Source organism: Canis lupus, chromosome 21 (genome assembly GCF_011100685.1).
Source record: "Canis lupus familiaris isolate Mischka breed German Shepherd chromosome 21, alternate assembly UU_Cfam_GSD_1.0, whole genome shotgun sequence".
NCBI classification, from domain to species: Eukaryota; Metazoa; Chordata; class Mammalia; order Carnivora; family Canidae; genus Canis; species Canis lupus.
The window spans coordinates 7387423-7402972 of NC_049242.1; the positions used below are offsets into that span (position 1 = coordinate 7387423).

Consider the following 15550-nt stretch of genomic DNA (forward strand, 5'->3'; position numbering starts at 1 on the left):
GCCCTGACTCATTTATATTATTATCTTAAGTATTTCCTCAACATATATTAAGAACCACCTTAGACATTGGTATAGTTTTTGCTTTAGCTGTCAAACAATTTAGAAAACTCAAGAGAAGGAAAGTATTACATTTACCTATTTTTTTAAAACTCTTTCCATTGTTTTTTCTTCCTTCCTGATGTCTCAAGATTCTTTGTGATTTCCTTTCTGCTAAGGGAATTTTCTTTAGCCATTCTTTGAAGGTAGGTTTATTGATGACAAATTCCCTTAGTCATTTTTCATTTGAGAAGGACTTGATTTTCCTTTCATTCCTAAAGATATTTTTTCTAGGCATAGAATTCTGGGTTGACATTTATGTTCTTTTAGCAACTGAAAAATGTTCCATATCCTCCAGCCTCCATGGTTTCTGATGAGAAATCTGTTATCTGAATTGATTTTTCCCTATAGGTAAGGTGTTATTTCTCTCTTCCTGTTTCCAAGATTTTTTTCTTTGTCTTTTAGATCTGAGAACTTTGCCTATGATGTGTCTTGGTATAGATTTCTCTGTATTTATCTTGTTTGAATTTCACCCAGATTCTTGAATCTGTAGGTTTTTATCTTTTTTAAAAAATATTTTATTTATTCATGAGAGATAGAGAGAGAGAGAGAGAGGCAGAGACATGAGCAGAGGGAGAAGCAGGCTCCCCATGAGGAGCCCGATGCGGGACTCAATCCCAGGACCCCAGGATCATGACTTGAGCTGAGGGCAGATGCTCAACCGCTGAGCCACCCAGGTACCCCTAGGTTTATCTTTTATCAAGTTTTGACACTTTTCAGCCATTACTTCTTTGAATATTTTTTCAGTCTTACTCCCTTTCCCTTCTGGGACTCTGATGACACAAATTCCCAATCTTTTGTTATAATCCTACATGTCCCTTAGTTTCATTTTCTTTTAGTCTATTTTTTTCTATGTTGTTCAGGTCGGGTAATTTCTATTCTGCAATCTTTAAGCTCACTGACTATTTCCTCCATCTTCTTCATTCTACTTTTGAGCCCATCCATTGAATTTTTTAGTTTGGTTATAGTATTTTCCAGAGATAATATTTCTAACTGGTTGCTCTTTATAGTTTTGTTTTTGCTAAAACTTTCATTGGTTTCGGGTATGTTTGTAATTGCTCACTGAAGCATTTTTATAACAGCTGCTTTTTTAAAACTCTTGTCAGATAATTCTAGCATCTGTATTCACTCACTGTTGACATTTCTTGGTTGCCTTTTCTCATTCTAGTTGAGATCTTCCGGTTCCTGGTGGGATGAGTGATTCGCTTATTGAAACTTGGACATTGAGGGTATTGTGCAATGAGACACTAGGTTTTCTTTAGGGATTATGTTTCAGCCATCCTTTTCTGACAGCAAGGAAACTGGGATCGTGCCTCATCACTGCCAGGGGCAGTGGGAGGCCAGCTCTTGGCCTCAGTGGTAACAGGAGGGAGGCATTCCTTATCACTGCTGTGTGGGAATGGGGGTTCAGGATCCCTACTATATAGTCTTCACTGATACCAATTTGACTGGAGGGGCATAGGTACTTTTTACTACTTCTTACATGGCCTTCAGTGAAAGGGTGGTGAGGACAAATGGCCTCATTACCACTGAGAGGTGGTAAACGTCCTGACTCCTCATTTGGCTTCCCTTGATATCATTGGGGGGGGTGCCTCATCACCACCAAATGGGCACACCAGTCTAGATTCTCCACGTGGCCTCCACTAACATCATGGATTGGGGAGGGCCTTGTTAACAGTTGTGATGAAAGTCCTGACTCTCCACTCAGGTCTTGTCTAACACCACCCAGGCTGGGGAGCCTGGGCTACCTGGTGAGAGAGAGGCTGTCTATCCAGTCTGTGCTGGGGGTGGTGGTGGGGTGGGGCGGTGGTGGGTTTGGGGCTCAAGTCTTTTTCCTGCGGTGTCCGGCTGGAGTAGAGCAGTTATTATCTAAAACTGTGTAATTTTGCTAGGCTGTCTTTTTCCAGGTCTTTTGATTGTATAAAGCAGCATTCCTTGGGATTCTTTTTGTTTGTTGTTTGTGCCTTTTGGAGTGTCTGGGTTGTCAGATTCTCTGTTACCCAGACTGGGATATTAGAGGCAAAAAGAAATCTCAGGGAACTCACCACTATGTCGCTCCTTGGGTACCAAGGTCCTAGGTGGCCTGTCTCTTCCCTCCACTTCTCAGAGTCTTTATATGTCATTTTTTAAATAATGCCCAGGCTTTCTAGTTTATTTAGCAGGATCAAAATGCATTTACTCCATCTTTCCCAAAGTGAAAATCTCAAATATACACACAATTTAATCATAGTTTCATAATGGTTAGAAGGAAAAAACATATTCTCTTTCTAAAAAGGAAGCAATTTCTATGAGAAAGTTCTGATGGAGTTGAGTTATTCAAGGAAGATTGTGGTAAAGTGCATTCTTAAGATATTTCAGGAAAAGGAAATTGTACTTAAAGCAGGAATTTCAAAGAAGGAATCAGTAGAGCGAGCTAGCAGCAACCAAAGCGTGTTTGCCACATGACAGCATTTTCTGGTTAGAAGAATGACATATTACTAGCTTTTATGCAAACCAATTCTCTCTTTTTCCCTCCTTCCTTCTTTCCTTCTCTTCTGCTCCCTAATGTTCTTTCTTCCTTTCTTTTAGCACGAGAAGAAAAGAGAAGCAGTAAACTGCAGTGAAAGCAGATGGCTGCTCTCTCAAAAACAATGTAGTGTTTCCAACCTGTACTCTATGAAACACCTGTTTACAGTGTTTACACTATAATACTGTACTACAGTTTAAGCAGGGTTTGGCTTAAAAAATAAAGAGAGTTCCATGGGCACATATGTTTTGAAAAATGCTAGATTAAAAAGGCCAAATGGATTTGTTTAAAGCAGGACTTTTCACACCCTGTAATATGCTAATATGCATTGTGAATGTCCAGGAGCAGAGAAGAAGTAAACTGCATTTCCTAAACTCTCAATTTAGTGTTCCACAGAACACATTTTTGTGAAATTGCCATAAGGATATTTGTTGGTTAGGCAGCAGACAAGTAATAAAATAGAGCTGCAGAGTATCAAATGGCAAGGATTCATATATTATGTGACCGCTCAGCACCTGTAAACAAGTCTCACAACTTTCTAACAGTAGATGTGAAAAAAACCCAGAGATTAAAGATCTGGTAAGCAGTGATAAGAACTAATGAAATATAATTTTGAGATGGCACCTCACTTGTATCTCAATTTCTGTATTTTTTTCAAACTTATTCCAGATCGTGGTATCTCTGTACTGAATAATATAGTGATTTAATATATATGTTGCTGTTTTAGAGCTTTATAATTACAGAAAAAACAAGGTTGATTGACTTAAGCATTAAACGCTTAGGCACAGGAAAAACAATTTAGTTTCATAATTCAAGCTACCATCTAGTGGCAGCTATTTGAATTGCAGGCAAAATGTCTAAATTTAAGAGATAGTCTTTTAAGATTACATTTATTAAGTGGCATCAAATGTTTCATATTCCAATCTTAATGGCTGATAACCTCCCTAAAAAGGTACTTAAGAAAGAATTCACTACTTTAGAGGCTCTTTAATTGTATCACCACTTATGAAATCTTCGCACTTCAAAAATTTCACAAACTGTTTCCCATCGATTCATTTACAAAGTTAAGCAAGGACATAGCATCCACCAGATCTGAGAAGCACAGATGATGATTGCCCTATGTATTATTTGAGGTAAGGTAGAGAAGACTTTTGGCTTGCCAGCACAGTGGGGAGATACAGAAATAAATAAGAAAGAATTCAGTATCCCTATTCAGAATATCTGTCATTTATGAAACAGCCCTACCAGTATCAAAGTAATAAAGACCAGTTTTATCTTTTCAATTATCTATTTTGTAATACCAAAGTTATTTTTGTTGCTCATATAACTAATTATTATCATGTAATTAATCAACAAATCACTTGATAAATAGGCAATAGTCTTGCACTCTGCTAACAGTTAAAGGGATAAAGAGTTGATGGTCTAAGAAAAGAAACAATCTAATAAAACAGTGAAAGACAGGGTCAAACATATAACCCTAAGTTAAAATACAAGAACTTTACTTGTATTAAAAATAATCCATTTTAATAAAATACAATTTATAAGTCTATAAATTTGATACAATTTATATTTAAAAACATATATCAAAATGTATTAAATTAACAAATGAGATTACATTATAATAAGTTTCCTTACTTGAGCTTTTAGGGTTTGCAGTTGTCCTTCATAATTTCGCGTCATTGCCAAGTTACATTTTTCCAGACTATCCAACTTCTGTCTAAGTAACCCCACCTGCAGCAAGAATAAAATTTAATTTGTATTTTTCTCAACTTTTGCCTGACAAAATCAGAAAATATGCAAAGGAAGAGCACAATTGAAATAAAACTGCTGTACCAAAACAAGAATAAATATTTGTACTGCAGTTCTTAAAATAGCTATTAATAATTAAAGTCACAAGGCACACATTGCTAGCATTATTCCACTGGGTACACATTAGGACAGTATGGTATGGATGTTTGACGAAAGATCCATATCACCATCACATTCTAAACTAAAGTCTAGAATTTACTTTGCATTATCTTTTCAGGGGGCTATGTCATCATTATTCAGGCACAGCCTCTACAGATACACTTCGGCTTTTATTTTTGATGCCACTGCCTTCAATGGGAGCTCTGCTTTGGTGGCACTATGGAATAACTGCTACCTTTTTAGAAGAACATTTTAAAAAGAAAAGAATAATGTCTCAGAGGAGTTCTTAGGGGTTTGGCTTACAGAATTTGCTTAAAAAAGCAGGTAAAGCACCTGTGTACACATCTGTGTTGTCACAAATATGGAAGTCAGAAAATAGTCCCTGGCATATTCCAAGTCTGATTAGCCCACCTCTCCTATGGAAGGAAGCAAGATGCCAATAACTAAGTCAACTATGCCAAACAATAACTCCATTAACTATGTCAAAAACTAAGTTCTATTGAGAGGCCAATAAAGGTAAAGGAATGGCTGATGAACAGGCTGACTGATGACGTTTTAATATATGATTAATGTAAACACTTCTCTTAGACCTTGCCCTGAAGAAAAATTCACAGACACAGAAGTCTGTGATTAGGTAAAGATATGGTTTTCCTGAACTCCTCTGGAAGCCTGAGAGCACTTATACATTCTACAATCACCACCATGGTTGTAAGCAAACTTTTTAGGGGCTGAGGACACTTCTCTTAAGAAGGTGCCCAGATATATACATACACCCCCTTCACCAAACTCTTTTCTCCCTTGTCCTGAAATCATGTCTTGACATTTCACTTCTTTCAGGAAATATTCTTCTAGGGGATTAAAAGAGGCTCTTGAACTTGGCCATTTCCAAAGACACAGTTTGGACAACTACTTTGTTTCTACGGCTACAAAACCACTGACATCTTTGCTTGCAAACAATATTCGTTTCACATACATACTGAATGCTTACTTTTCTAGATGGCACTGACATGTTGTGTTTGCATCAGCAAATTTTTATGGGTTTAGGCTCTGATCCTCATTTATTTGATAGAACATGTTTAACACACTATGACAGAATTCCAAGCAATAAATGCTACTGCTGATGCCTGACAAAAAGCATACGTAATGAAAAACATATTCCAACAGAATAAATATGGTTTCTGTCTGAATTAACATGTATATTCAGTACCTCTTGACCTTTCTGATCCAAACAAGTCTGTGCATTTGCCAACTCTTGATCCCGAAGATCTAATCGTGTCTCCAAAGCCCGCATTTTCCTTTCCCAATCCAATTTTTTGTTGCTTACCATGATGTCAATTTGTTCCATTAATTCCTGAAGTTCGGCCTCACAAGGAGAAGCTCTGGCAATGTTTGAAAAGTAAAACACATTTTAAAGGAGTAAAATGTAAGGACAAGAAAGATGATTCCATTGCTCTGAATACCTTGATCATTATTTCCTCAAATTGTTCAATTGTTTAAAGAGGAAAAAAGTTAGAGGTTAAAATTTAAACTAAAACCAAAAGCTAATTTCAGAGTAAACAGTGAATATACATTAAAAATTTTTAAATGACATTTCCTAAAGCATAGCTGCTGTCATAATATAATGCAATACACTGGTTACACCACTTCTATTCTCTTCTTAGTGTATGTGGTAGCACACGGGTCTTCCAGAGGCAAAGGTTTTGACTTAGAAAGTCCTTTTTATTTTTAAACTTTCTTAAAAAAATATTTATTTAAATAATCTCTACACCCAACGTAGGGCTTGAATTTATAACCCCGAGATCAAGAGTCCCATGCTGTTCTAACTGGGGCAGGCAAGAGTCCCATGCTGTTCCAACTGGGCCAGGCATCCCAATATTTTATAAGCCTTGACAACATTTAATAAATATCTGATAAATTATTTCAAAGTATAAACTTTGGAACAATAGACAAGGAAGTCCTAAAATGAAAACACACATGGGGGTTATGTGAGAAACAAGGTCACAATAAAGCTAGCTAGCTAAAAAAAAAAAAAAAAAAAAAAAAAAAAAAAAAAAAAAAATTAATTAACATTGTTCAAGTGGGCTGATTCTATGGAAAATTCAAATTATGAAAGATGATTCAATGCTCTTCCATGTAAATATACATGTACCTATGTCTATCATAACTTGAGTAAGTTTGATGGCACATAAACTGGGACTTCAGTCATGCCTATCAGGGATAGAAGAGCAACCCCAGGCTAGGTAAGACCAGAGTCAAGGGTACTCACTGGGCTACAGTGCTACTCCTCCAGGAGGGGAACTTGGTGTGATCTGGCTGGTGTCCCCTTGGAAAGAATCTGATCAGGCAAGTGGGGGCAGAGTAATGTAACTCTTTAGATAATGGGGATACTCAGTCAGATAAGGGGTAATATCTTGGATCTCAGAGAGTCTATTTATATTTGAAACAAAGCCCTTGGTAAAAGCTAGATTTTCTGAGGTGCTAGTTGTGAGATGATAGAGAGCTGGGTGCTTCTAGGGCAGGGTTCTCCTTCAAGGAAGCTGATACATTCCACAGGGAACTGGCATAAATCCAGTTATTCAGAATGGATACACAGGCAGATTTGATGCCTCAGATTTCAGCCTAAAGAACACACACATGTCCAGATTAGAAGGCAAGTTATTTCAGTATCCATTCAATGGTGGTGATGGGGCTTCTAATATATTTGTGTAGGTGGGAGGAACATGGGGAGGGAAAAGCAGGTAAGACATATGTTCTCCATTTAGTTTCACCAAATCAGAATTTTAGAGGTAATTAAGGATCATTTAGCGTTCTGAAAAACCTATGGCCCAGAGGGGTCAAGGTCACACAGTAATCAGTTGAAAGAGCTAGATCAAGATCCTAGGCAGCTGCTTCCCATCTTCAGCTCCTTGCTGTGTATTACACAGCAAAAGACATGATGTTTAAGTAAGGACTTGCTTGAAAAATATAAATTAGGGGATCCCTGGGTGGCTCAGGGGTTTGGCGCCTGCCTTTGGCCCAGGGCGTGATCCTGGAGTCCCGGGATCGAGTCCCACGTCGGGCTCCCGTGTCTCTGCCTCTCTCTCAATCTCTGTGTCTATCATGAATAAATAAATAAATAAATAAATAAATCTTAAAAAAAAGAAAAATATAAATATAAATTAGCTCCATTGAAATAGAATTAGAAACAGGTATTAGAACCCAAAGAACTCGGAGTTTCCAGGGCTTTCTAAAATGCCCAGTCAACCTGAATGAAGAATGTCGCTTTGATCGGTTTATTCAACAGTGACCTCACCAGTTTTGACATCAGAAAGCTTTTAAATACAAAGTGCCATTCTAATGACTTCTAGCATTTCTGGACTAAGGCACAAAGGCTCTCCATTTTTACTTAAAACCCAAAACAAACCTGAGGAAAGGAAGTACTAATTCCTCTATAAATAAATTGATCAAATTTTAATTGGAGTTACGATGTGGAGAAAAACAGCAGAACAAAAAGAATTGTTTTCACATCATTTTCTTTTTCATAACAACATGTATCACCTTTACTATAAAAACATTCTGTTCTTTCCTGCTATTGTAAGCTGTGAAAGAAAATGGACTATGTTGGTCTTTTTCATCACCATCTCACTGGAGCTCAGCACAGTGCTCCAGCACATAGCAGATGCTCAATAAATTTCTGAAAAATGAACAAATGAGATCTTTTCATCACTATCTCTTTGGCATGTAGGAATGCACCATACTATAATGGAATTAAAATATAGGCTGAAAGTAGAGTGTGACATAATGGAAGCTACTCAATCAATATTGTTAAATAAATGAGTGAATGGTTTCTTTTCTGATTATGACTATGCCATGCAAAAATTAGGGTATTTAGACTCAGGGTGGAAGGGCTTTTACAAGTCATCTTGTCCAATTACCCATCCAGTGTTTGCATATCTCTCACAAATGTTTCATAAGAGAATCCTCTATGATGCCCCACTGATCAGATTCAGCAGGTCTAGAACGGAGCCCAAGATTCTGCATCGCTAACAAAGATGGCAAGTGATTCTGGTGCATGCTAAGGCTTGTGATCTGTTTTGCAATATCAGTACCAGGAGGTCACCCAGCCGAGGTATGAATTTCTCTTTTTCCCAGGCAACCACTGTCTGAGATTGTATCTAGAAAGCAATGAGTTTTTTAAAAGTTCTTTTACTTTGAAGAGTCTTTTCATCCACTGGCTCTAGTTTGATCCACTGGGACCATGCAGAACAAATGCCTTTTCAACAGAGTACACCTTGAAGTACTTGCATATAGTTATTGACATGTCAAATGTAGTTACCAGTACTTTCAGATTCTTCCAAGTTTTCTCATTGTTCAATAGTAGATAATGAACATTCAAGCAGACAATGGCCAGAACATATGATAACAGACCCTTACCCACAACCTCTATAGCAATAGTCCTAGAATGGTCAGGATCAATCAGTGACTGACAACTTCCTTAATTTTTGCCTCCACTTGCAACTCAGAAAAAGCCAAAATACACTCCCCAAACTAATCACATAGGATCCCCGTAACAGCCTCCATCCGATGAAAACAGATCTGAAACCTTCTCTTTTGTTCACTGTAAGCCTTTCCCATCCAAGTACGGATGATGGTTGCAACTCCTTTACTATATAGCAAGCTTTGAATAAATAGGCTTCATTTGTTCTCATTTGGGTGGTCTTTGTTTATTTTCTTCAATTGCCTGTAGAGATTTCTTTTTTCTCTACCACTCACTGCTGAGTATACTGCCTGGAAAATACTAGATACTTAACTTACCATTTATTGAATTAATGAAAAAGTGAATGACTATGGAAAGACTTTCAGACCCTTCAGAATCCTGGTGGCTCTCCATTGAACAAGTTCCTGTTTGATTTCCTCCTTGAAATGTACCATTCAGAACTGGAACATATTACCCCAGGTACAGTCTAATCAGTTTCGACAGGGACTCTCACATCCTTTGTTTTAGATATTTTTATTCGAGCAGATGAAGATCACCTTAGCTTTGAATTTGGGAAGGGGAAGGCAAAGCAGTGATACAATAGCATTTCAAGGTGAGTTTATTCTTGTCTAAGAACCTATTCCATGCATGCTACAAAGCCAATGTCTTGCGCTTATTTCACTGGGGGTAGGGGGACTGCTCCAATAAATATATTTATCCTTATTTTTTTTAAAAGATGTGATTTATTTTATTCATGAGAGATACAGAGAGAGGCAGAGGCACAGGCAGAGGGAGAGGGAGAAGCAGGCTCTCTGCGGGGAGCCTGATGCAGACTCGATCCCACGACCCTGGCATCACAACCTGAGCCAAAGGCAGACACTCAACCACTGAGACACCCAGGTGCCCTATATTTATCCTTATTAAATTTCAGTGTGATCATTGCAGCCTCTCAGCATGAAGCAGTCATTCACTGGCTGTTCCCCTTTTGTAGAGCTAGGAAAACAGACAGAGACCTGTACGCAGACACACTTGCAAGGCAGGTATAATACGAGGCTGATGAACCCAGGCAGCTTTTCGAGGAAGGGAGGGGTAAGGAATACAAACTTGGACAGGGTGGGTTACCACAGAAGCCTTCCTCAAGGAGCTTTTGTTTTGGGATCCTGCCATACCTCTCAGTTTTCTGTCAGCTGCAGATCTGATAAGCATTACTTGTTTCACAGATAAATATGTTTTTTTACCCCAAGTGACCGTAAAATATCATGCAAGACAGGATGGAGGACAGAGCTCTGTGGCATTCCACTACCAAGCCCAAGGGTGACAGGGATCTGGTGGTTGCTTCTTTTCTTATAATCAGTTTCTTTTTTTTTTTTTTATTTAAAAAAAATTTTTTTAAAAAATTTATTTATGATAGGCACGCAGTGAGAGAGAGAGAGAGGCAGAGACACAGGCAGAGGGAGAGGCAGGCTCCATGCAGGGAGCCCGACGTGGGATTCCATCCCGGGTCTCCAGGATCGCGCCCTAGGCCAAAGGCAGGCGCCAAACCGCTGCGCCCCCCAGGGATCCCTTTTCTTATAATCAGTTTCTAATCCACTTAATTAAACTTACGATCTTTCCTCTCCACCGTCCCTGTCCCCCGGCCCCGCCATAAAAATGTCATGAAAAGGGGATCCCTGGGTGGCGCAGCGGTTTGGCGCCTGCCTTTGGCCCAGGGCGCGATCCTGGAGACCCGGGATCGAATCCCACGTCGGGCTCCCAGTGCGTGGAGCCTGCTTCTCCCTCTGCCTGTGTCTCTGCCTCTCTCTCTCTCTCTCTCTGTGACTATCATAAATAAATAAAAAAAATTTAAAAAAATGTCATGAAAAGCCCTGTAAAATATTATGGCAAAGCCCAAAGAAGATCCTATCTATACACTTCCTGATGCACCTGCATATCAGCCCTGTGAGCCAAGGCTGATCTAGTGCACAGCCATGGAGGCACGTCTGTGCTGAGTCCAGGGCCACTGCTTCCTCCCCGGATGCTCACAAACCCACCCATAATCCCTTCCAGAGTCTTCCCAAAGACTTAGCCAAACTCAGGTTTACATCAAACTCAGCTTTCTGCCAAATTTAATATTCCTTTTTGAAATTCAATGATCTAATCTGGTATATTTTCCCTCCTTCAGTTTTTCCAAGATAATTAAGAGCAGTTGGTCTCCACAGCATCAGTATATGCTCCTCAAGCTAATGAACCTTAAAATGAAATACAAAAGGCTAGTTTAGCTTTCTTACAAAGCTGGGCACTAACGTTATTTATATTTTCATTTCTTCTTTTAGTTAAATGCCAGGCTGCCACTATGCTAATTACATTCCTGTTCTTCCTCTCATGGATCCTTACAACATCCTGTAAAATAGGTCTTATTACTCCAATTTTAGAAACGTTAAGGCACTAAAAAAGAAAAAATCCTCTAAGTCTTCCAACTTTAGGGACAGGGTGGATTGTATCTGATACACTCCTTAAGACATACAAGCCCTGGCCCTGATTGCTGGGTTTATTATCGGGAGCCAATTCACAAGAGAAGGATTGTGGGGCGAGGACAGAGATCTTAAACCAAAAGGAAGGGGCTCACTGAGACTTTCAGGTGATATATTGATCTGAGGAGCCTAGAGTCAAAATATAAGGATATAAAACTTAAAGATGAAGAGAGCAAAAAAAAAAAAAAGCTGATGATATAAATGGAGGTAGTAGTGCCAATGTGTGGAGGAGGACAGGGACATGGAATGTGGTGACTCATTCAGAGTGAAAAAAGGCTGGAGTAACACACATATCCAAAGTTCTTTCATATATGGGATTGCATGCTGATTCTTAGAAGGGCAGACCTTCATCAGACAGATGGCTATGGCAACTATATGATCAATTATCCAAACCAGGACAATTTTGAAAGCGAAAGGGGCACTAATGATAATTTATATTAACTTACGTATATCAATATATTAATTTCTAATATAATTTATAATGTTACATTTATTAACGTAATCTTTGCCAGGGCAAAGATGAAACCAGTGATTGTTCTGGGCCAAGTGGGATGTAGGGGCAGTCTACCCATCATCAATCTGGAAAATAGAAATGGATAAAAAGGTCTGTTAAAAAAAAATAAAACCAAGGTGAGTTCATTTTGGGACATAAGATATCAAATAGAAATGGATCTTGAGCTTGACAGAAAGAAGAGGGCGTTTGAAAAACAAATATGGAAGTTATCATAGAGAAAGTCATCATAGGCAGAAGAGAAAGAGGAGGCTATATCATGCAACATGGAATAGTCTAAGAAAATGTGTTCCAAAACGTGATGGGCAACATGAGCCATCATATTAGGTCTTAACTTTCCAAAATATTTTAATGAAACCCATTCTAAAATGTAGCAACATATTATTTGTCTTAGTTACATTACCACATATTTAGCTAAACCAATAGAATTTAACTTTTCAGTAGAGGCTCATAGACCCTATTCTGTATATCAAATACTGCACCACACCAGAAACCTAAATAGATCCAATGGGAGAGACCCCAGAAGTCCCAGAACCCACTTTCATAGACATGTCTGTGATGTTGGCCTGCTCTATAGTTGACTGTTCCCTCTAAGACAGTAAAGTGAAAGGCTTAATACTTTATGATGCCTCAGTCGTAATTTCATGGTTGCCCTCATTCAAAATTAGTTACCAAATTATAACTAAAAATAACTTTTCTTAAGCACTTTTCTTGTTGCCCAAAAAAATGCTATTTACTGTCATCATTAGTGTTTGCTGACTTAGCAGCATTATAATGCCTATTTTTACTGCATATTTGAGATGGTGGCTCATACTCAGTCCATTCTGCTCCCTCATCTGTAATAATCTTAATGTTGGGATGTGGAGGAGGTATAAATCCCACCATTCCCAAAAAGATGCTTACATGAAATTATCCAAGCCTTATTCTAGAGCCTTCATCATAATTATAAAAGAAAGACATTTATAGAAATAAAACGCAATGTGATAGCTTCCAAGTTCCTATATCAATATTTTTATTAGAATTCTAGGTACATACAAGTTTAAAATCTCACATTTTTATGTTCTAAAAAGAATGGAAGATCTTTTAAATATCTATATTACAGATAAACTTTTTCTCAAAACTTTTCTATAATGACCATTCCTCTTCTGAGTAACATCTTGGTTCACAGACTGAATGATGTAAGAAGACAGTGAAATATTAGCAGGCACCAACCCTTTCTTCAGGGTGATTTTTATTGTTATCTAGAAATATAAGTAATTCACTACACTCATAAACATATATCTCTAAACTTCATATTAATAGAGAACCATGGGATAATTAGTAATATACTACATATGCTTTGGGTTGGGTCCTATAAGGCAATCTCTAAGAGGACAATTAAAATTCCCTCTTGCTAAAAGGTCTATTACATGAAAGACTGCAGTGTTAGTACAAATGAGAATAGCCATTTTACCCTTTTTCTATTTAAAACTAGAGCCAGCTATTTCACTGGATCCTAACAGCAAAGAATTAGCAGTAATTAGGTAAACATTGACAAAATCTGTCTAATAATAGGAAAATAGATAATACACTGTTTCCTGAATGTTGGAAATGAACCTTCTTTTGCCAGCTTGTTCTGATAACTTCCAAATATCTAGTGCCTGAGTTCTGAGCTCCAGTCTTCTATATCCAACTACCTACCATTTAACATCGACTTTCCCACAGGACACCTTTAGGCATCTCAAACTTCACATATTCAAAACACAGCCCTTGACTCCCTGCACCACAGACCTGCTCCCACTCCAGTCCACTTTATCTGTTTAATTGGCACCAGTGCTACAGTTGCTCATGATAAAAACCCTCATGATCTGCGATTTGTGTTTCTCTCAACAGAGAGAAACCAGAACAACAGGTCTATTGGCACTGCCTCCAATATATATTCTTAAATTCTGATCATTTCTCACCATGTCCAGTAATAAAACTTTGGTCTGAGTCATCCTTATCACTTGTCTGATTTCATTTTTGTCTCCTATGCAGCTAGCTGCCAACCTAACATCACCCTTCCTTTCTTCCATAACAGATCTCCAATATTACTCAAAGTGGAAATGTGTCCAGCTAAAAACACAACTACATTTGGCAGTCTCTCCTGGACCTAGGCATGGCCATGGAACAAAATCCGGCCTGTGAAAGGGAAGCAGAAGTTGCCGTGAAGCTATTTAAAAGGGAGCTAGAGCACTTGCTTTTGGCATCCCATACATCCCTCACTTACCACTTGGGGGCACTTGGCCTGATTCCTAGTGGACAGAACTTTCATTTCTTGCTACCTGTGTGACAGGCCAGAAGTAACAGGAAATTGAAGCCCTCCCAGGAGCAATCTTCAATCTTCAACCAGTGACTGTCAGTTACTGGTGTGTAAATACTTGCTCCTTGGATGGGATAACTCTGAGGGCTGTGCTTTATACTGGGTTCCAGAGTTTCCCCATTAGGCTTTTGTTCCAGTCACCCTCAGTGATAGCTGGTTTCATAACTTGCCCTTCCTTACGTTACTTGCCTCTTCCCATAAGTGGTAGGCCAAAAAACAGCCCCTGTACACATTTGAACCTCTGGAATAAATAAATGCTACTTTATTTAGAAGAAAGGTATTTGCATAAGTTAAAGATCTTGAGATGGGGAGATTATCCTAGGTTATCTGGGTGCATGCTAAGAAAGAGGCAGAGGGAGATTTGACATACAGGAGAAGGGATATGGAGATGAACCAGAGACAGATATGAAGATGTTGGCTTTAAAGGTCAGAGAGAGAGGAGAGGTACCTGGGTGGCTCAGTTGGTTAAGCATCTGCCTTCTGCTCAGGTCATGATCTCAGGGTCCTAGGATTGAGCCCCATGTAGAGCTCTCTAAGCAGGGAGCCTGCTTCTCCCTCTCCCTCTGACCTTCCCCCTGCTCATGTGGATTCACTCTCTCTCAAGTAAATAAATAAATAAATAAATAAATAAATAAATAAATAAATAAATGTCAGAGAGATGTGGCCATAAGCCAAGGAATGCTGGCAGCCACCAGAATCTGGAAGCAAGGAATAGATTCTTCCCCAGAGTATCTGGAGAGAATGTAACCCTCTGGATACCTTGATTTTGACCCAGTGATACTGATTTTGGACTTCTGGACTCCAGAACTGTGCATGTGCTTATGATTTGGTTGTTTTAAGCCACCAGGCTTGTTATATGGCAGTAACAGGAAACTAATATACCACATTTTCTCATCTCCCAAAAAACTACTTGCATCCAAATCCTTGTTTCAAGGCTTTGGCCTCTGTAAGAAGCCACAATAAAGTTTTGGCATGTGCTCTTTTGGTTTTACCCATCGCCCTTCCTCTGCTCCCATTCTGGAAAGCAGATGTAATGATTGCGGTGGTTAGCCATCTTGTAACCATAAGGTGACCACAAATAAAAAAGCCCCCCACTGAGGGGAGTAGAAAGATACATGGAGACTTGTATAGACAGCTAATTATTTGACATCTTCAGTTGGATGTGAAATAGGCTTCTCAAACCAAGCTTGCATTTTCTCTGGCCTTCCTTATTTTAATAAAT

General features: G+C 38.7%; 1 protein-coding gene across 5 annotated transcripts in view; it reads right to left on the bottom strand.

Moving 5' to 3' along the window:
• The window catches only part of DEUP1 (deuterosome assembly protein 1), an 82560-nt gene that overhangs the window by 57378 nt on the left and 9632 nt on the right, over window positions 1-15550 (bottom strand). For all 5 annotated transcript variants that reach the window (XM_038568327.1, XM_038568326.1, XM_038568324.1 and 2 more), the window contains exons 3-4: window positions 5718-5889; window positions 4238-4333 (exon numbers count right to left, since the gene is read on the bottom strand). In XM_038568327.1, coding sequence (XP_038424255.1) covers window positions 4238-4333; window positions 5718-5889 — 268 coding nt within the window. The remainder of the gene's footprint in view (window positions 1-4237; window positions 4334-5717; window positions 5890-15550) is intronic.